General features: G+C 44.2%; 1 protein-coding gene across 1 annotated transcript in view; it reads left to right on the top strand.

Moving 5' to 3' along the window:
- Window positions 1-22,366, top strand: part of CTTNBP2 (cortactin binding protein 2) — a 223,242-nt gene that overhangs the window by 178,938 nt on the left and 21,938 nt on the right. The window contains exons 18-19 of the mRNA XM_069764853.1: window positions 1,023-1,228; window positions 19,846-20,025. Of these exons, the coding sequence (XP_069620954.1) occupies window positions 1,023-1,228; window positions 19,846-20,025 (386 nt within the window). The remainder of the gene's footprint in view (window positions 1-1,022; window positions 1,229-19,845; window positions 20,026-22,366) is intronic.

Below are 22,366 nucleotides of genomic sequence, written 5' to 3'. Positions count from 1 at the left end.
CAGTTGAGGGCTTATTTTTTGCGTGCTAAGCTGGCTTTTTAATGATACCATTTTGGTGCAGATACGTTCTTTTGATTGCCTGTTATTACATTTTAATGCAATGTCGCGGCGACCAAAAAAACATAATTCTGGCGTTTCAAATTTTTTTCTCGCTACGCTGTTTAGCGATCAGGTTAATGCTTTTTTGATAGATCGAGCGATTCTGAACGCGGCGATACCAAATATGTGTAGGTTTGATTTTTTTTTTATTGATTTATTTTGAATGGGGCGAAAGGGGGGTGATTTAAACTTTTATATATATATATATTTTTTTTTTTTTTCACTTTTTTTTTTTTTTTTTTACTTTTGCCATGCTTCAATAGCCTCCATAGGAGGCTAGAAGCTGGCACAACTCGATCGCCTCTGCTACATAGGAGCGATCATTAGATCGCTGCTATGCAGCAGAAATGCAGGTGTGCTATGAGCGCCGACCACAGGGTGGCGCTCACAGCTACCGGGGATCAGTAACCATAGAGGTCCCAAGGACCTCTATGGTTACTATACAGAAGCATCGCTGACCCCCAATCATGTGACGGGGGTCAGCGATGCGCTCATTTCCGGCCGAAAGCGGCGGCTGAGTGCCGCTGTCAGCGTTTAACAGCGGCATTTAACTAGTTAATAGCGGCGGATGAATCGCGATTTCACCCGCCGCTATTGCAGGCACATGTCAGCTGTTCAAAACAGCTGATATGTCCCGGCTTTGATGCGGGCTCACCGCCGGAGCCCGCATCAAAGCAAGGGTTCTGACCTCGGACATACTATCCCGTCCGAGGTCAGAAAGGGGTTAATATTTCATGCTCTACTTATAAGAACACTTTAGCATATATTTCCTATATTTCCATACTTTTAATAATTTAGGACAATTTGAAAATGTTTTGAAGACCCTTACTTATTGAAGTTTCAATTCTCATGATCCTAATGAGTTATAGAAGTGGTTTATAGTTCTTCAATAACTTAGGGTGAAACCTGATATGTTTTTATAGGTGGATGTCAAAATTGTGGAATGCAGTAATAGCTCCAAAAGTCCAAGAAGCCATTCTGTCCATTGCCACATCAAAAAGGGCCTCTGTTCTCCGACAAGTTACAGCCACAAAAACGCCAAGCCGAGGTCAACAGGCAATTGTTAAGGCTGCTCTCAGCATTCTGCTTAACAAAGCTATTCTACATGGCTGCCCAGTTCCAAAAAATGGTAAGAATGGCCTGTAAAATGGTTAGGATTAAGTATAAATAATCGCATTGCAACAGTCTTTCACAGGGTGATTGTTTTTAGACTAAAGGAGTTGTCCGGCCTCAGGGTACAAGTCTGCAGTCACCATGTGTGACTGCAGACTTGTGAATCCTCACATTGCGCACACTGCACTGTGAGGATTCTCCGGTGCTGGCATCTGGAGCAGGTGGTCATGTGATCGCAAATATGCAATTTGCATGCTTCTGACCTCATTAGAACTAGACGTGTCTGGCCTTGCTCAATACACTTACATTGAGCTAGGCAGCGCATGTCTACTTCATGGTGGTGTTTGGTTAGTGAGTCTCTTGTTAATGGTGTTGCAGCCTCTGTGGCCTTTCAGAAAAGGTGTGTATATACTGACAGACCATGTGACACTTAGATTGCGCACACGTCGACTTCCTTTCACTAAGCATGTGACTTATGGAGGTAATTACATGCACCAGAAATGTTTAAGTGCTTCATCACAAAAGCAGTGAATACATATGCCCATGCCAATTTTTAGTTATTTGATCCTATAAATTTAATCTGTGCCTATATTTTCTCATTTCACTTCACCAACTTAGACTATTTAGTGCTGATACATTACACACAAATCGGATTGCAAAAATATTTAAACACAGGATGTAATGTAACAAAATAGGTAAAAAAAAAAGGGGGTGAATACTATTGCAAGCCACTGTAGATGTTTCGTTATGCTCTTTAGTGGCCATCTGTGTGTGTTTAGACTAATAACTGGAAGCATAGATGACCGAAATACATGAAAATCCAACATAGGAAGCGTTACGATTAAAAAAATAAGCTTTACTGCCTTAGGTTAAGTGCACACGTTGCAGAATTGCCTCGGAAATTTCCACGGCAATTCTGCGCCTCCTGCCGCGGGTATATCGCATGCATATTCCCGCAGAAAACTAGCGTTTTGCAAGCATAATTAGCTTGCAGAATGCTAGCGCTTTCCAAGTGATCTGTAGCAGCGCTTGGAAAACTGATTGACAGGTTGGTCACACTTGTCAAACATAGTGTTTGACAAGTGTGACCAACTTTTTACTATTGATGCAGCCTATGCCGCATCAATAGTAAAAGATAGAATGTTAAAAATAAAAAAAAATAAAAAATGGTTATACTCACCGCAAACAGCCGATCTCCTCAGCGGCTTCCGTTCCTATAGATGGTGTGTGTGCAGGACCTTCGATGACGATGGAGCTAGCAGATGCTCCATCTGCGCTAGCGCAGTGCCAAATTCGGCACTTGCGTTAGTGCAGTCCGTTTAACGGATTTGTTGAACGGACGCAACAATGCAAGTGTGAACCTAGCCTTAGTAAGTGTAAAAATGGCCAGTACGCAGCCTGGTTTGCATGCGGTAATGCATTTGACATTACATCTGACAGATGCAGAATATGTACAGTATTTTTCTGATAAGAGACACACGTCTTATAATGCGGATATACCAGGGATTCAAACCAGGGATTCAAGCTTGAGGAGGATAATTTGCATATTCCAGGTGCCTTCTGGGAAAGCGAAGAGTCTCCCTAAGCTAGAAGATCGTTGGGTACAGCCGGGACCAGCTGCTTGGAAAGAATCATCAAACCAGGGATTCAAGCTTGAGGAGGCTAATTTGCATATTCCAGGTGCCTTCTGGGAAAGCGAAGAGTCTCCCTAAGCTAGAAGATCGTTGGGTACAGCCGGGACCAGCTGCTTGGAAAGAATCATCAAACCAGGGATTCAAGCTTGAGGAGGCTAATTTGCATATTCCAGGTGCCTTCTGGGAAAGCGAAGAGTCTCCCTAAGCTAGAAGATCGTTGGGTACAGCCGGGACCAGCTGCTTGGAAAGAATCATCAAACCAGGGATTCAAGCTTGAGGAGGCTAATTTGCATATTCCAGGTGCCTTCTGGGAAAGCGAAGAGTCTCCCTAAGCTAGAAGATCGTTGGGTACAGCCGGGACCAGCTGCTTGGAAAGAATCACCAAACCAATTTTTGCCTGTAGGACATTATTGCAAGAGAGCTTGGCTGAGTAGATTACACAAGAAGGAAAACACACAGCAAGTCAGCAGGATCTAGGAGCAACATGGCAGATGTGACAACCTACATGGTGAGCTGCAGCATGTGCTACATGTTCACAGATCGACCAGAAGAAGAATTAAATTTCACCTGTCAGAAGTGTAGACTAGTGGCCCTTTTAGAAGAAAAGGTGCGGGGTCTGGAAGAAAGAATAGCAACCTTGAAACTCATCAAAGAGAATGAAGACTTTCTAGACAGAACAGAAGCATCTCTACTGGTCACAGAAGGTGAAAAAAGTGTCAGAGAACCTCCAAAAGCAGATGAGTGGAAGCATGTGACCAAAAGAAGCAAGAAGACCATGGAGAAATCACCAACCACACAACTGAAGAACCGATATCAAATCTTTGTAGAGGATGAAGATGGCACACCTAAGAATGAAGCAATACCAGCAAGCAAAAAAGAAAAGGGCACACAGCAACAAGTGACAGAAAAAAGTACAGCCAAGAAGCAACGAAGAGTGGTGGTGGTGGGAGACTCACTACTGAGAGGCACAGAAGCAGCCATCTGCAGACCGGACATAACTGCAAGAGAAGTATGCTGCCTTCCAGGTGCGATGATCAAGGATGTGACCGATAGGATACCAAAGCTCTTCAACTCCAAGGACGTCCACCCATTTCTTCTGATACATGTTGGCACCAATGACACGGCAAGGAAGGACCTACCGACAATCTGCAAAGACTTTGAAGAGTTGGGGAAGAAAGTAAAGGAACTGGATGCACAGGTAGTTTTTTCTTCTATCCTTCCAGTAGACGGGCATGGCACCAGGAGATGGAACAGGATCCTTGATGCAAACAACTGGCTAAGACGATGGTGCAGACAACAAGGATTCGGATTCCTGGACCACGGTGTGAATTACTTGTACGATGGACTCCTCGCCAGAGACGGACTACACCTCAACAAACCTGGGAAACACACATTCGCCAGAAGACTCGCTACACTCATCAGGAGGGCGTTAAACTAGAAGAAGAGGGGACGGGAAGAAAAACATTAGACTTGAACAAAGAAGATCCAGGAAAACATACTCAGAAGGGAGGTAAGAACATTTCTAAAACAATCCACAGCGAGGAGATTGGAACAAAACAAAATCCTCTAAACTGCATGCTTGCAAACGCCAGAAGCCTGACAAACAAGATGGAAGAACTAGAAGCAGAAATATCTACAGGTAACTTTGACATAGTGGGAATAACCGAGACATGGTTAGATGAAAGCTATGACTGGGCAGTTAACTTACAGGGTTACAGTCTGTTTAGAAAGGATCGTAAAAATCGGAGAGGAGGAGGCGTTTGTCTCTATGTAAAGTCTTGTCTAAAGTCCACTTTAAGGGAGGATATTAGCGAAGGAAATGAGGATGTCGAGTCCATATGGGTCGAAATTCATGGAGGGAAAAATGGTAACAAAATTCTCATTGGGGTCTGTTACAAACCCCCAAATATAACAGAAACCATGGAAAGTCTACTTCTAAAGCAGATAGATGAAGCTGCAACCCATAATGAGGTCCTGGTTATGGGGGACTTTAACTACCCGGATATTAACTGGGAAACAGAAACCTGTGAAACCCATAAAGGCAACAGGTTTCTGCTAATAACCAAGAAAAATTATCTTTCACAATTGGTGCAGAATCCAACCAGAGGAGCAGCACTTTTAGACCTAATACTATCTAATAGACCTGACAGAATAACAAATCTGCAGGTGGTCGGGCATCTAGGAAATAGCGACCACAATATTGTACAGTTTCACCTGTCTTTCACTAGGGGGACTTGTCAGGGAGTCACAAAAACACTGAACTTTAGGAAGGCAAAGTTTGACCAGCTTAGAGATGCCCTTAATCTGGTAGACTGGGACAATATCATCAGAACTAATAATACAGATAATAAATGGGAAATGTTTAAGAACATCCTAAATAGGCAGTGTAAGCGGTTTATACCTTCTGGGAATAAAAGGACTAGAAATAGGAAAAACCCAATGTGGCTAAACAAAGAAGTAAGACAGGCAATTAACAGTAAAAAGAAAGCATTTGCACTACTAAAGCAGGATGGCACCATTGAAGCTCTAAAAAACTATAGGGAGAAAAATACTTTATCTAAAAAACTAATTAAAGCTGCCAAAAAGGAAATAGAGAAGCACATTGCTAAGGAGAGTAAAACTAATCCCAAACTGTTCTTCAACTATATCAATAGTAAAAGAATAAAAACTGAAAATGTAGGCCCCTTAAAAAATAGTGAGGAAAGAATGGTTGTAGATGACGAGGAAAAAGCTAACATATTAAACACCTTCTTCTCCACGGTATTCACGGTGGAAAATGAAATGCTAGGTGAAATCCCAAGAAACAATGAAAACCCTATATTAAGGGTCACCAATCTAACCCAAGAGGAGGTGCGAAACCGGCTAAATAAGATTAAAATAGATAAATCTCCGGGTTCGGAGTGCATACACCCACGAGTACTAAGAGAACTAAGTAATGAAATAGATAAACCATTATTTCTTATTTTTAGGGACTCTATAGCGACAGGGTCTGTTCCGCAGGATTGGCGCATAGCAAATGTGGTGCCAATATTCAAAAAGGGGTCTAAAAGTGAACCTGGAAATTATAGGCCAGTAAGTCTAACCTCTATTGTTGGTAAAATATTTGAAGGGTTTCTGAGGGATGTTATTCTGGATTATCTCAATGAGAATAACTGTTTAACTCCATATCAGCATGGGTTTATGAGAAATCGCTCCTGTCAAACCAATCTAATCAGTTTTTATGAAGAGGTAAGCTATAGGCTGGACCACGGTGAGTCATTGGACGTGGTATATCTCGATTTTTCCAAAGCGTTTGATACCGTGCCGCACAAGAGGTTGGTACACAAAATGAGAATGCTTGGTCTGGGGGAAATTGTGTGTAAATGGGTTAGTAACTGGCTTAGTGATAGAAAGCAGAGGGTGGTTATAAATGGTATAGTCTCTAACTGGGTCGCTGTGACCAGTGGGGTACCGCAGGGGTCAGTATTGGGACCTGTTCTCTTCAACATATTCATTAATGATCTGGTAGAAGGTTTACACAGTAAAATATCGATATTTGCAGATGATACAAAACTATGTAAAGCAGTTAATACAAGAGAAGATAGTATTCTGCTACAGATGGATCTGGATAAGTTGGAAACTTGGGCTGAAAGGTGGCAGATGAGGTTTAACAATGATAAATGTAAGGTTATACACATGGGAAGAAGGAATCAATGTCACCATTACACACTGAATGGGAAACCACTGGGTAAATCTGACAGGGAGAAGGACTTGGGGATCCTAGTTAATGATAAACTTACCTGGAGCAGCCAGTGCCAGGCAGCAGCTGCCAAGGCAAACAGGATCATGGGGTGCATTAAAAGAGGTCTGGATACACATGATGAGAGCATTATACTGCCTCTGTACAAATCCCTAGTTAGACCGCACATGGAGTACTGTGTCCAGTTTTGGGCACTGGTGCTCAGGAAGGATATAATGGAACTAGAGAGAGTACAAAGGAGGGCAACAAAATTAATAAAGGGGATGGGAGAACTACAATACCCAGATAGGTTAGCGAAATTAGGATTATTTAGTCTATAAAAAAGACGACTGAGGGGCGATCTAATAACCATGTATAAGTATATAAGGGGACAATACAAATATCTCGCTGAGGATCTGTTTATACCAAGGAAGGTGACGGGCACAAGGGGGCATTCTTTGCGTCTGGAGGAGAGAAGGTTTTTCCACCAACATAGAAGAGGATTCTTTACTGTTAGGGCAGTGAGAATCTGGAATTGCTTGCCTGAGGAGGTGGTGATGGCGAACTCAGTCGAGGGGTTCAAGAGAGGCCTGGATGTCTTCCTGGAGCAGAACAATATTGTATCATACAATTAGGTTCTGTAGAAGGACGTAGATCTGGGGATTTATTATGATGGAATATAGGCTGAACTGGATGGACAAATGTCTTTTTTCGGCCTTACTAACTATGTTACTATGTTACCTTACCGGTACCGTTGCTGCAGGCTAGGATGAGGGGGGAGTCCCGTGTTGCTGTGGGTGTCTTCGGTGCTGCGTGGGCTCTGCCAACATTTTGTGAGAGGCCAGAACCCCCACAGTTCCATGATTTCCTATGCGGTGGACACCCCCGCAGTACCGGGCGCAAGCAGCGGCGCGCCACACATCGGAAAATCACCTCATCACAGCCTGCGGCCTGCAGCATCACTCCACTTCCAGCAATGACCCTGGGACCCCACTTCACTACAGCCACCACCCCCCGGTCAGCGATAAGACGCATTGTTTATAAGAAGCACCACCATTTTATATACAAAAAATGTTTCCTATTTTTCTCCTCAAAATTTGGGGTGCGTCTTATAATCCGGATCATCTTATAATCCTAAAAATACGGTATATGACTACATGAAATCTCATCCAACATTTCCAAGTTGCCTTCCTCTGATAATCAAGGCTTTGTAGCTAAGATAGTAACAAAAAGCAAAAATTGAAATCTCTATATACACTGCTCAAAAAAATAAAGGGAACACTTAAACAACAGAATATAACTCAAGGAAATCAAACTGTCTACTTAGGAAGCAACACTGTTTGACAATCAATTTCACATGCTGTTGTGCAAATGGAATAGACAACAGATGGAAATTATGGACAATTATCAAGACACACTCAATAAAGGAGTGGTTCTGCAGGTTGGGACCACAGACCACATCTCAGTACCAATGCTTTCTGGCTGATGTTTTGATCAGTTTTGAATATTGGTTGTGCGTTCACACTCGTGGTAGCATGAGACGGACTCTACAACCCACACAAGTGGCTCAAGTAGTGCAGCTCATCCAGGATGGCACATCAGTGCGAGCTGTGGCAAGAAGGTTTGCTGCGTCTGTCAGCGTAGTGTCCAGAGGCTGGAGGCGCTATCAGGAGACAGGCCAGTACACCAGGAGACGTGGTGGGGCCGTAGGAGGGCAACAACCCAGCAGCAGGACCGCAACCTCAGCCTTTGGGCAAGGAGGAACAGGAGGAGCACTGCCAGAGCCCTTCAAAATGACCTCCAGCAGGCCACAAATGTGCATGTCTGCACAAACAGTTAGAAACGAGTCCATGAGGATGGTCTGAGCGCCTGATGTCCACAGATGGGGGTTGTGCTCACAGCCCAACACCATGCAGGATGCTTGGCATTTGCCACAGGACACCAGGATTGTCAAATTTGCCACTGGCGCCCTGTGTTTTTCACAGATGAAAGCAGGTTCACACTGAGCACATTTGACAGACGTGACAGAGTCTGGAGACACCGTGAAGAGCGATCTGCTGCCTGCAACATCATTCAGCATGACCGGTTTGACAGTGGGTCAGTAATGGTGTAGGGTGGCATTTCTTTGGAGGGCCGCACAGCCATCCATGTGCTCGCCAGAGGTAGCCTGTCTGCCATTAGGTACCGAGATGAGATCCTCAGACCCCTTGTGAGACTATATGCTGGTGCGGTTGGCCCTGGGTTCCTCCTAATGCAGGACAATGCCAGACCTCATGTGGCTGGAGTGTGTCAGCAGTTCCTGCAAGATGAAGGCATTGAAGCTATGGACTGGCCCGTCCGTTCCCCAGATCTGAATCCGATTGAACACATCTGGGACATCATGTCTCACACCATCCACCAACGTTACGTTACACCACAGACTGTCCCTGAATTGGCGGTTGCTTAGGTCTGGGAGGAGATCCCTCAGGAGACCATCCACCATCTCATCACTGGAGCATGCCCAGGCGTTGTAGGGAGATCATACAGGCACGTGGAGGGCACACACAGTACTGAGCATCATTTCCTTGTCTTGAGGCATTTCCACTGAAGATAGATCAGCCTGTAACTTAATTTTCCACTTTGATTTTGAGCATGATTCCAACTTCAGACCTCCGTGGGATATTAGTTGCGATTTACATTGATCATTTTTAGGTTTTATTGTTCTCAACACATTCCACTATGTAATTACAACTGGAATATTTCATTCAGTGATATCTAGGATGTGGGATTTTAGTGTTCCCTTTATTTTTTTTGAGCAGTATATGAGGGAGCCATCTGCACCACTAGTCAAATAATTTGCTAATTTAGAAAGTGTAAGGGTTAAAGTAAAACGCAAATAAAATCTCACAATCCTCATTTGTCTGATGTCAACTGGTTGCTGAAATAATATACCGTACTGCTGTTCCAATGCTAAAAATCAATGTGTCCATCTGGTTCTTCAGCAGTGCTCAGCTTATTGAGTTCATGAACGCCTTCACGCCAGGGCCGTTTTCTGTTTTTTGTTCCCCTTCTTCCAAGCGCCATAACTTTTTTTATTATAATCGTATGAGGGCTTCTTTTTTGGGGACTAATTGTATTTTTGAATTACACCTTTCATTCTACTGCATAACTGCATAGTTTACTGGAAAACGGGAAAAAATTCCAAGTGTGTTGAAATTTTTTTAAAAAAGGACAGTTTCTCAATTATGTTTTGGGGTTTTTATTTACCATATTCACTATATGGTAATACTGACCTAGCAATATGATTCTCCAGGTCCGCATAGTATGCAGATAGTAAACATGTATAGTTTTTATTTTAAGTGTCGAAAAAGAATTCAGAAATTTGTATTAATTTTTTTGTTTGTTTGTTTTTTTCACCATTTTCCAAGACCTGTAACATTTTCATTTTTGGGGATCTGAGGCTATGTGAGGGCTTATTTTTTTGTGCCTGAGCTGACATTTTTATTGATGCCACTTGGGGGTAGATGCAATGTTTTGATTACCTGTTATTGCATTTTATTGCAATGATGCAACAGCCCAAAAAAAGCAATTCCCGTGTTTTGTTTTGTTTTTTTCACTACGCCATTTTACCGATTGGATTCATTTATTTGATAGATCAAACTTTTACGAACGTGGCAATCCCAAATATGTTTATATATATATTTTTTTTAGTTGTTTTATTATTAATAGGGTAAGGGGGGGGGGGTAATTTGAGCTGTGTGTGTTTTTTTTCTTTTTTTTTTCATATCTGAAACAAAAAAAACAAAGCATTTTTACTGGATTTAATAGTCCCTGCAGAGACACCACCTACGGATGTTAAAGCCACACGATGGCTAATTAAATCAGCCTTCATGTGCAGGAAAAGATGCGGGCTCAGCATGCGAGCAGGGCTGGCTTCAGCACCCGGCGTACCCTGGCAAGTGCCGGGGCCCTGTCGAGACAGGGGGGCCCATTCAAGGCCGGCGTTAGGGGCAGGCAGCTGCCAGTGCCTAGGACCACCGGGGGCTGTCTAATTATACTCACCTACTCCTGGTGGCTTGCGCGGTCCCTGCAGATCCCCGGCTCCCCAGCTTCTTCCTGTACTGAGCGGTCACATGGTACCGCTCATTACAGTAATGAACATGCGGCTCCACCTCCCATAAGGGTGGAGCCGCATATTCATTACTGTAATGAGCGGTAACGGTGACCGCTCAATACAGGAAGAAGCTGCCGGCGCCGGGAAGCAGGGACTGCACAGCGCCAGGAGCAGGTGAGTATAACGGGGAGTGGAGCGCTGCGCGATATTCACCTGCTCCCCATTCTGGGTGCCGCTCTGTCTTCAGCGTCTTTTGCAGTGACGCTGAGGTCAGAGGGCGCGGTGACGTTTTTAGTGCGCGCCCTCTGCCTGAGCGCCAGTGTAGAAAACGCTGAAGAAGATGGAGCGGCGGCTGGAACGAGGACAGGTGACTATTGAAAGTGCAGGGGGCCTGAGCGACGGAGAGGTGAGTATGTGATTTTTATTTATCGCAGCAACAGCAAATGGGGCAAGTGTCTGTATGGAGCATCTTATGGGGCAACTGATTATGTATAGTCTCTTTTATTACATCCCTATGAAGGTCACTGATCACTTTTAGAGCACTGAAATTGCAAACATTAGATATTATAGGTATTTTTCCAGCAGGCGCCTGACAAGCACATTGTATGTGAACTCGTTAGTCCGAATATTGTATGTGACGGAGGGTTAAATCAGCCTTCATGTGCAGGAAAAGATGCGGGCTCAGCATGCGAGCAGGGCTGGCTTCAGCACCCGGCGTACCCTGGCAAGTGCCGGGGCCCTGTCGAGACAGGGGGGCCCATTCAAGGCCGGCGTTAGGGGCAGGCAGCTGCCAGTGCCTAGGACCACCGGGGGCTGTCTAATTATACTCACCTACTCCTGGTGGCTTGCGCGGTCCCTGCAGATCCCCGGCTCCCCAGCTTCTTCCTGTACTGAGCGGTCACATGGTACCGCTCATTACAGTAATGAACATGCGGCTCCACCTCCCATAAGGGTGGAGCCGCATATTCATTACTGTAATGAGCGGTAACGGTGACCGCTCAATACAGGAAGAAGCTGCCGGCGCCGGGAAGCAGGGACTGCACAGCGCCAGGAGCAGGTGAGTATAACGGGGAGTGGAGCGCTGCGCGATATTCACCTGCTCCCCATTCTGGGTGCCGCTCTGTCTTCAGCGTCTTTTGCAGTGACGCTGAGGTCAGAGGGCGCGGTGACGTTTTTAGTGCGCGCCCTCTGCCTGAGCGCCAGTGTAGAAAACGCTGAAGAAGATGGAGCGGCGGCTGGAACGAGGACAGGTGACTATTGAAAGTGCAGGGGGCCTGAGCGACGGAGAGGTGAGTATGTGATTTTTATTTATCGCAGCAACAGCAAATGGGGCAAGTGTCTGTATGGAGCATCTTATGGGGCCATAATTAATGTTTGTGCAGCATTATATGGGGCAAGTGTCTGTATGGAGCATCTTATGGGGCAATAACGTTTGTGCAGCACTATATGGGGCAAGTGTCTGTATGGGGCCATAACTTTTGTGCAGCATTATATCGGGCAAGTGTCTGTATGGGGCCATAACGTTTGTGCAGCACTATATGGGGCAAGTGTCTGTATGGAGCATCTATGGGGCCATAACGTTTGTGCAGCACTATATGGGGCAAGTGTCTCTATATACTACATGGCTGTTCTATATACTACGTGGGCCATGTTATATACTACGTGGGCTGTGCTATATACTAGATGGCTGTTCTGTAAACTACGTGGGCCGTGTTATATACTATGTGACTGTGCTATATGCTATATGGGCTGTGCTATATACTACGTGGCTGTGCTATATGCTACGTGGGCTGTTATATACTACATGGTTGTGTTTATATGCGATCATGAATCGTGGTATGTGTTAAAGGGGGGGCCCACTGAGACTCTTTCGCCCGGGGCCCTCAAAAACCTGGAGCCGGCCCTGCGTGCGAGCCTGCATCAAAGTTTTCTTCATATGTCGTGAAGGGGTTAAAGCAGTGTTCCCCAACTCCGGTCCTCAAGAGTCACCAACAGGTCATGTTTTCAAGACTTCCTTAGTATTGCCCAGGAGATAATTGCATCATCTGCACAGGCCGGAATTCCATCACCTGTGAAATACTAAGGAAATCCTGAAAACATGACCTGTTGGTGGTTCTTGAGGACTGGAGTTGGGGAACACTGGGTTAAAGCTAACTGGGAACTAGACCCCAGCCCTTTTCTCTAAAAATTGGTTTTCAACAAGTATGTCACACTCTGGGAGGCAAGAGCCTTCTATGTCTGCAAGATTTCAGAATCTATATAAAGTGAAGAAAATAATTGATCCTTTGCTGATTTTGTAAGTTTGCCCTCTGACAAAGATATGAACAGTCTATATAATTTTAAGGGTAGGTTAATTTTAACACTGAGAGATGGAATATCAAAAATAAAATCCAGAAAATCACATTGTATAAATCATATAAATTTGTTTGCATTTTGCAGGGAAAAATAAATATTTGATCCCTCTGGCAAACAAGATTTTATACTTAGTGGCAAAAACTTTGTTGGCAAGCACAGCTGTCAGACATTTTTTGCAGTTGATGATGAGGTTTTCGCACATCTCAGGAGGAATTTTGGTTTACTCCTCTTTGCAGATCATCTCTAAATCATTAAGTCGCATGGCAACTCGGAGCTTCAACTCCCTCCGTAAGTTTTCTATGGGATTAAGGTCTGGAGACTGGCTAGGCCACTCCATGCCCTTAATGTGCTTCTTTTTGAGCCACTTATTTGTTGCCTTGACTGTATGTTTTGGGTCATTGTTTTGCTGAAACACCCAGCCACGACCCATTTTTAATGTCCTGGCGGAGGGAAGGGGGTTGTCACTTAGGATTTTACAGGACATCCATTCTCCCATTGATGCCGTGAATCAGGGCCGGCTCCAGGTTTTTGAGGGCCCCGGGCGAAAGAGTCTCAGTGGGCCCCCCCTTTAACACATACCACGATTCATGATCGCATATAAGCACAGCCATGTAGTATATAACACAGCCCACGTAGTATATAACACAGCCCGGCGTGAATTAATCCTGTGCTCTTAGCAGAGAATCACCTGCAAAACAATGTTTGTACTCCATGCTTGGCAGTGGGGACGGTGTTCTTTGGGTAATAGGCAGCATTTCTCTTCCTCCAAACACGGCGAGTTGAGTTAATGCCAAAGACCTACATTTTTGTCTCATCTGACCACAGCACCTTCTCCCAGTCACTCACAGAACCATCCAGATGTTCACTGGCAAACTTCAGATGGGCCTGCACATGTGCCTTCTTGAGCAGGGGGACTTTGCGGGCACTGCAGGATTGTAAACCTTTATGGTGTAATGTGTTATTATAACGTTCGGAGAAGGAGAGTGGACCCTCTGGATCGTGGAAGACCTACCCCTGGGTGAGCGGACCTAGTGATGTACCGACCCCTATAAAGGGACCGCCAGGGGCAGGCCCAGATGTCACTTACCCACGGTGGTAGTACCAAGAGGGATGGCTCCGAGAAGGAAGAAGAGACAGAAGGACCAGAAAGTGGGTTCCAACGGGGAATCCGGTTAGACGGATGACTGACCGGAGAGCCGGAATGGAGGAAGGCTATGGAAACAAAAGGTGGAATTAGGAAACTCGATAGGTAAAAATAACAGAAGCAGTGAAGAGGTACAAAGGAACTACAGGGAAAACAAACGGACTAGCGTAGCAAGGCACAGAACCAGACTGTACTGTGTACAGGGTACGAAGCACAGGGAAGTGTAAGTGCCAGACGCACAAGCAAAGGCTATGTGACAATCAGGCACCTAGATGCCGGATAGACTGCCTCTTATAGCAGAGGCAAAACCAGGATTGGCTGCTGGAATCACTGACCTTGGTGACCCCAGGAAGGAGAAACGAAAAGGATGTGCCTGCGCCCTCTGGAGATGCACAGACACAGAATCCCCCTGGGAGAGCGAGGCACCGGAAGTGGAGAGGAGAGACTGGCGTGCCCTGACCCAGACCCGGAAGCAGAGCGTCGGGAGCGCGCCGCTGCTGAGGAGGAGAGACTGGTGTGCCTAGACCCGGAAGGAGAGCGGCTGGAGCACGCCGCGACTGAACCAGGCACCACAGCAGAGGATGAAGAGCAGATACGCCCAGACCCAGCAGCACGGTGGCGGCGAAGCGCAGCAGCGGAGGAGCAGATGCGCCCGGACCCGGCAGCAGAGCGGCGACGACGAGCAGCAGCGGTAACAGTTACGAATGCTTTTCTTGGTGACTGTGGTCCTAGCTGCCTTGAGTTCATTAACAAGCCCCCCTCCCCGTGTAGTTTTAGGCTGATTTCTCACCTTCCACATGACTGAGGATACCCCACGAGGTGAGATTTTGCATGGCGCCCCAGATCGATGTTGATTTACAGTCAGTTTGCATTTCTTCCATTTTCTTACTATTGGACCAACAGTTGTCTCCTTCTCACCCAGCGCCTTACATATGGTTTTGTAGCCCATTCCAGCTTTGTGCAGGTCTATGATCTTGTCCTTGACATCCTTATAAACTCTTTGGTCTTGCCCATGTTGTAGAGGTTAGAGTCTGACTGATTAATTGAGTCTGTGGACAGTAGTCTTTATAAAGGTGACTTTGTAAGAGAGCGGTCTTTAACCCCTTCCTGACCTGTGACGCCATGTAGGCATCATGAAAGTCGGTGCCAATCCGACCTGTGAAGCCTATGTGGCGTCATGGAGGGATCGCGTCCCTGCAGATCGGGTGAAAGGGTTAACTCCAATTTCACCGGATCTACAGGGACAGGGGGAGTGGTACTTCAGCCCAGGGGGGGTGGCTTCACCCCCCTATGGCTACGATCGCTCTGATTAGCTGTTGAAAGTGAAACAGCCAATCAGAGCGATTTGTAATATTTCACCTATGAAAACTGGTGAAATATTACAATCCAGCCATGGCCGATGCTGCAATATCATCGGCCATGGCTGGAAACCCTGATCTGCCACAGCCACCGATCTCCTCCCCAGTCCTCCGTCCTGTGCTCCGCTCACCTCCGTCGTCATGTCCGCTCCCCGTCCTCCTGTCCACTCCCCCCGTGCTCTGAAAACAACCCCCCACCCCCATGCGCCGATCTCCCCCCCCCTTCCCCCGTGCTCCGATCTCCCCCCCTCATACTTACCGAGCCTCCCTGCCGGTGTCCGTCCATCTTCCCCATGGGTGCCGCCATCTTCCAAAATGGCGGGCGCATGCGCAGTGTGCCTGCCGAATCGGCCGGCAGATTCGTTCCAGGTACATTTTGATCACTGTGATCAAAATAAAAAAAATAGTAAATGAACCCCCCTTTATCACCCCCATTTTTCCACTAGGGTTGGGGTTAGAACTAGGGTTAGGGTTAGAACTAGAGTTAGGGTTAGAATTAGGCTATGTGCACACGGTTCGGATTTGGCTGCGGATCCATAGCGGATTGGCCGCTGCAGATTCGTAGCAGTGTTCCATCAGGTTTACAGTACCATGTAAACCTATGGAAAACCAAATCCACAGTGCCCATGGTGCGGATAATACCTCACGGAAACGCTGCGTTGTATTTTCCACAGCATGTCAATTCTTTGTGCGGATTCTGCAGCGTTTTACACCTGTTCCTCAATAGGAATCAGCAGGTGAAATCCGCACAAAAAACGCTGGAAATCCACGGTAAATCCGCAAGTAAAACGCAGTGCCTTTTGTCTGCGGATTTTTCAAAAATGGTGCGGAAAAATCTCACACGAATCCGCAACGTGGGCACATAGCCTTTGGGTTATGGTTGGAATTAGGGCCAGGGATGGAAATAGGGTTAAGATTAGGCTTGTGGTTAGGGTTAGGGGTGTGTTGGGGTTAAAATTGTGGTTAGGGTTGGGATTAGGATTAGGGTTGGGATTAGGTTTAGGGGTGTGTTGGCGTTAGGGTTGTGGTTAGGGGTGTGTTGGCGTTGGGGTGTGATTAGGGTTATGGCTAGAGTTGGGGTTAGGGGTGTTGGAGTTAGTGTTGGAGGTAGAATTGAGGGGCTTCCACTATTTAGGGACATCAGGGGTCTCCAAACGCAACATGGCGCCACCATTGATTCCAGCCAATCTTGCATTCAAAAAGTCAAATGGTGCTCCCTCTCTTCCGAGCCCTGACGTGTGCCCAAACAGTGCTTTACCCCCACGTATGGGGTATCAGTGTACTTAGGACAAACTGGGCAACAACTATTGAGGACCAATTTCTCCTGTTACCCTTGCGAAAATAAAAAAAAAATGCTTGCTAAAACATAATTTTTGAGGAAAGAAAAATGATTTTTTATTTTCACGGCTCTGCGTTATAAACTTCTGTGAAGCACTTGGGGGTTCAAAGTGCTCATCACATATCTAGATAAGTTCCTTGGGGGTCTAGTTTCTAAAATGGGGTCACTTGTGGGGGAGCTCCAATGTTTAGGCACACAGGGGCTCTCCAAACGCGACATGGTGTCCGCTAAAGATTGGAGCCAATTTTTCATTGAAAAAGTCAAATGGCGCTCCTTCCCTTCCGAGCCCTGTCGTGCGCCCAAACAGTGGTTCCCCCCACATATTGGGTATCGGCGTACTCACGACAAATTGTACAATAACTTTTGGGGTCCAGTTTCTCTTTTTACCCTTGGGAAAATAAAAAAATTGTTGCTAAAAGATCATTTTTGTGACTAAAAAGTTAAATGTTCATTTTTTCCTTCCATGTTGCTTCTGCTGCTGTGAAGCACCTGAAGGGTTAATAAATTTTTTGAATGTGGTTTTGAGCACCTAGAGGGGTGCAGTTTTTTAGAATGGTTTCACTTTTGGGTATTTTCAGCCATATAGACCCCTCAAACGGACTTCAAATGTGAGGTGGTGCCTAAAAAAATGGTTTTGTAAATTTCGTTGTAAAAATGAGAAATCGCTGGTCAAATTTTAACCCTTTTAGCTTCCTAGCAAAATTGTGCTGATGTTAAGTAGACATGTGGTAATGTTATTTATTAACTATTTTGTGTTACATAACTCTCTTGTTTAACAGAATAAAAATTCAAAATTTGAAAATTGCAAAATTCACAACATTTTTGCCAAATTTCCATTTTTTTCCACCAATAAACGCAAAAATTATCGACCTAAATTTACAACTAACATGAAGCCCAATATGTCACGAAAAAAAATTCTCAGAACCGCTAAGATCCGTTGAAACGTTCCTGAGTTATTACCTCATAAAGGGACACTGGTCAGAATTGCAAAAAACGGCCAGGTCATTAAGGTCAAAATAGGCTGGGTCATGAAGGGGTTAATGCAGGTAACGAGTTGATTAGGAGCGTCTAACTGGTCTGTAGGAGCCAGAATTCTTAATGGTTGGTAGGGGATCAAATACTTATTTCTCAGTGCAACATGCAAATAAATTTATATAATTTATACAATGTGATTTTCTGGATTTTATTTTTGATATTTTGTCTCTCAATGTTAAAATTAACCTACCCTTAAAATTATAGACTGTTCATGTCTTTGTCATTGGGCAATCTTACAAAATCAGCAAGGGATCAAAAACTTATTTCCTTCACTGTATATACAGTTAGGTCCATATATATTTGGACAGAGACAACATTTTTCTAATTTTGGTTATAGACATTACCACAATGAATTTTAAACAAAACAATTCAGATGCAGTTGAAGTTCAGACTATCAGCTTTCATTTGAGGGTATCCACATTAAAATTGGATGAAGGGTTTAGGAGTTTCAGCTCCTTAACATGTGCCACCCTGTTTTTAAAGGGATCAAAAGTAATTGGACTATTGACACCAAGGCTATTTCATGGACAGGTGTGGGCAATCCCTTCGTTATGTCATTCTCAGTTAAGCAGATAAAAGGCCTGGCGTTGATTTGAGGAGTGGTGCTTGCATTTGGAAGGTTTTGCTGTGAGGTAAACATGCGGTCAAAGGAGCTCTCCATGTAGGTGAAACAAGCCATCCTTAAGCTGCGAAAACAGTGGCAAAATCTACAGTTTGGTACATCCTGAGAAAGAAAGAAAGCACTGGTGAACTCATCAATGCAAAAAGACCTGGGCGCCCACGGAATACAACAGTGGTGGATAATCGGAGAATAATCTCCATGGTGAAGAGAAACCCCTTCACAACAGCCAACCAAGTGAACAACTCTCCAGGAGGTAGGCGTATCAATATCCAAATCTACCATAAAGAGAAGACTGCATGAAAGTAAATACAGAGGGTTCACTGCATGGTGTAAGCCACTCATAAGCATCAAGAATAAAAAGGCTAGACTGGAATTTGCTAAAAAAAAAACATCTAAAGAAGCCAGCACAGTTCTAGAAGAACATTCTTTGGACAGATGAAACCAAGATCAACCTCTACCAGAATGATGAAAAGAGAAAAGTATGGCGAAAGCGTGGTACAGCTCATGATTCAAAGCGTACCACATCATCTGTAAAACACGCCAGAGGCAGTGTTGATGGCTTGGGCATGCATGGCTGCCAGTGGCACTGGGGCACTAGTGTTTATTGATGATGTGACACAGGACAGAAGCAGCCCAATGAATTCTGAGGTATTCAGAGCCATACCGTGTGCTCAGATCCAGCCAAATGCAGCCAAACTGATTGGTTGTCGTTTCATACTACAGATGGACAATGAACCAAAACCTAAAGCCAAAGCAACCCAGGAGTTTATTAAAGCAAAGAAGTGGAATATTCTTGAATGGCCAAGTCAGTCACCTGATCTCAACCCAACTGAGCATGCATTTCACTTTTTAAAGACTAAACTTCAATCAGAAAGGCCGACAAACAGCAACTGAAAACCACCGCAGTGAAGGCCTGGCAGAGCATCAAAAAGGAGGAAACACACCGTCTGGTGATGTCCATGAGTTCAAGACTTCAGGCAGTCATTGCTAACAAAGGGTTTTCAACCAAGTACTAGAAATGAACATTTTATTTAAAATTATTGAATCTGTCCAATTACTTTTGGTCCCTTTTAAAAACAGGGTGGCACATGTTAAGGAGCTGAAACTCCTAAACCCTTCATCCAATTTTAATATGGATACCCTCAAATGAAAGCTGAAAGTCTGAACTTCAACTGCATCTGAATGGTTTTGTTTAAAATTCATTGTGGTAATGTCTTTAACCAAAATTAGAAAAATGTTGTCTCTGTCCAAATATATGTGGACCTAACTGTATAGTTTGTGCTGAAAGAGAGGGATATCTTTGTATATAATGTTTACAACCTTGTAATGTTTCAGATATAGAACAATATATGGCTGATTTTAAAGGAGGAAGTTTTACCTTATCAATGAGCTCTACATATAAGTGTGGAGGAAAGAAGAAAGGAGAAAATGGAGCCTGGAGAAAAGTCAGTACAAGTCCTCGTAAAAAGTCTAACCTGAACGCCTCATGGAGCTCTACAGAAGAGAGGAAAAAAGGTGATTTTTACTAATATTTGTTGCAAAAGTAGTTTCTACATTTCACTAATTTACTGACTAATAATAAAATAGATGTTAATATTTCACTGTCTAATCCAAGTGGTGTAATATATAGAAAAATATTTAAAACGTATCTTTTAATATACAGTACAGACCAAAAGTTTGGACACACCTTCTAATTTAAAGATTTTTCTGTATTTTCATGACTATGAAAATTGTACATTCACACTGAAGGCATCAAAACTATGAATTAACAAATGTGGAATTATATACTTAACAAAAAAGTGTGAAACGACTGAAATTATGTCTTATATTCTAGGTTCTTCAAAGTGGCCACCTTTTGCTTTGATGACTGCTTTGCACACTCTTGGCATTCTCTTGATGAGCTTCAAGAGATAGTCATGAAAATACAGAAACATCTTTAAATGAGAAGCTGTGTCCAAACTTTTGGTCTGTACTGTATATTTTCAAATAGAATATATTACCCAAGAACATAAGTGACCAGAATTTCTCTAACAGTACCTAGAATAAATATTACTGCTAACAAGCAATATCCCCTGTCAGTATATATAACTATTGTGATTATCAGGTTATGCTATATTACTATTCAGATCTCGATTATGAACATGAAAAAATGATAACCAGTATCACACTATTGACCCCAATGGCCCAGAAATCCACATATTCAGATATCAACTCAGGATTTCAATTCCATACTAGTATAATTAATGGGAGTCTACGTGTCAGTTGTCATATATGATACACATAATAGTGACATGATAACCACAACCAACACATACAGTGACTGACATTCTAGTAAGTGGCATGATAACCACCATCACTACATATATCAACTGACCACTAACAACTAGGATTGGTTCTCCTAGAATCAAAGCCATAAGACTACAAGGATAGCAGAGTTTTAAATCACTAGCCCTAGGACTGCAGAGCTATCCCTACGCGTTTCTTCAATCATTGGTTACTGCTGTGAATCATCAGGGGCTAGGAGTGTGTACATTTCGATAATCATGATAAACTGTGATATAACAGCACTGGCAGGATTGCTGGCCGCAGTCTGTCTACGTTTCATTCTAACATACGAGTCATACCTGAAAGCAATGGACCACTTTTTGACTTATATCATATAAACACTTATAAGGGTTGTGATGACAATCCTATATTGAAATGTAGCCCTGACTTGTTCTCTTCTTTCTATTAAAGTAAACAAGCATGTTTATGGTCGTGTCTGGTTGTTGATAGCCAGCTTTACTAATTGGAAGCAGTCACTTGATTCATGCTGACCAAACCACAGGCGGCATGAATCACAGAGTGATTGCTCAGTTGCAGGCAGGAATATTTTTCTGTGAGATGCCCTGCCATTTCTAAGAAAATGTAGTTAGGAAATCCATCCGGGGAGTACAGGCAGAAATAAAACTAGTCCGCACGGCCCTTGGCTGATTTCTGATGATTGTCAGGTCTCTCTCATAGCACGAAGACCTATCAGTCACCTGGAGCAGTGAAGGGGATGCCAGCCATGGTCGACACCAGACTAGTTTCCTATCTCCCTATTAGAAAGTACTGCACATATAGTATTCACCCCACATGAAAAATGAGAGGCCTTCTCCAATTTTATGATTCAGCAAGGGTAAGATTATTGTGGAGACCTCATCATGTTTGGGCTGTTAGAATTGTAGTTCTGTCATGAAGGGTGGAGATTTCTCATCCCACACATGGTAATAAAATAACACTATCTTGTTGGGTGATACAAAAATGTGATCCATTTATGAAAGTGTCCGTGTGGTAAGGTATATTGGGCAGACCACTAGAATGATCAGGATTCGTTTGAGTCACTGTTCAATGATTAAATTGTTTAGTGTAAAAATAAAAAAAGATAATTAAATTAGATCAGAAGGGAAAATAACAGAATAAAGGTACCGTCACATTAAGCGACGCTGCAGCGATATAGACAACGATGCCGATCCCTGCAGCGTCGCTGTTTAGTCGTTGTGTGGTCGCTGGAGAGCTGTCACACAGACGGCTCTCCAGCGACCAACGATGCCGAAGTCCCCGGGTAACCAGAGTAAACATCGGGCTACTAAGCACAGGGCCGCGCTTAGTAACCCGATGTTTACCCTGATTACCATTGTAGATGTAAAAAAAAAAAAAAAAGCACTACATACTTACATTCCAGTGTCTGTCGCGTCCCCCGGCGTCAGCTTCCCTGCACTGTGTAAGCGCCGGCCGTAAAGCAGAGCGGTGACGTCACCGCTGTGCTCTGCTTTACGGCCGGCCGGCGCTGACACAGTGCAGGGAAGCTGACGCCGGAGGACGCGACAGACAC

The sequence above is a fragment of the Ranitomeya imitator genome, chromosome 4, assembly GCF_032444005.1.
Source record: "Ranitomeya imitator isolate aRanImi1 chromosome 4, aRanImi1.pri, whole genome shotgun sequence".
NCBI lineage: Eukaryota > Metazoa > Chordata > Amphibia > Anura > Dendrobatidae > Ranitomeya > Ranitomeya imitator.
This window is presented reverse-complemented; position numbering and strand designations above follow the sequence as displayed.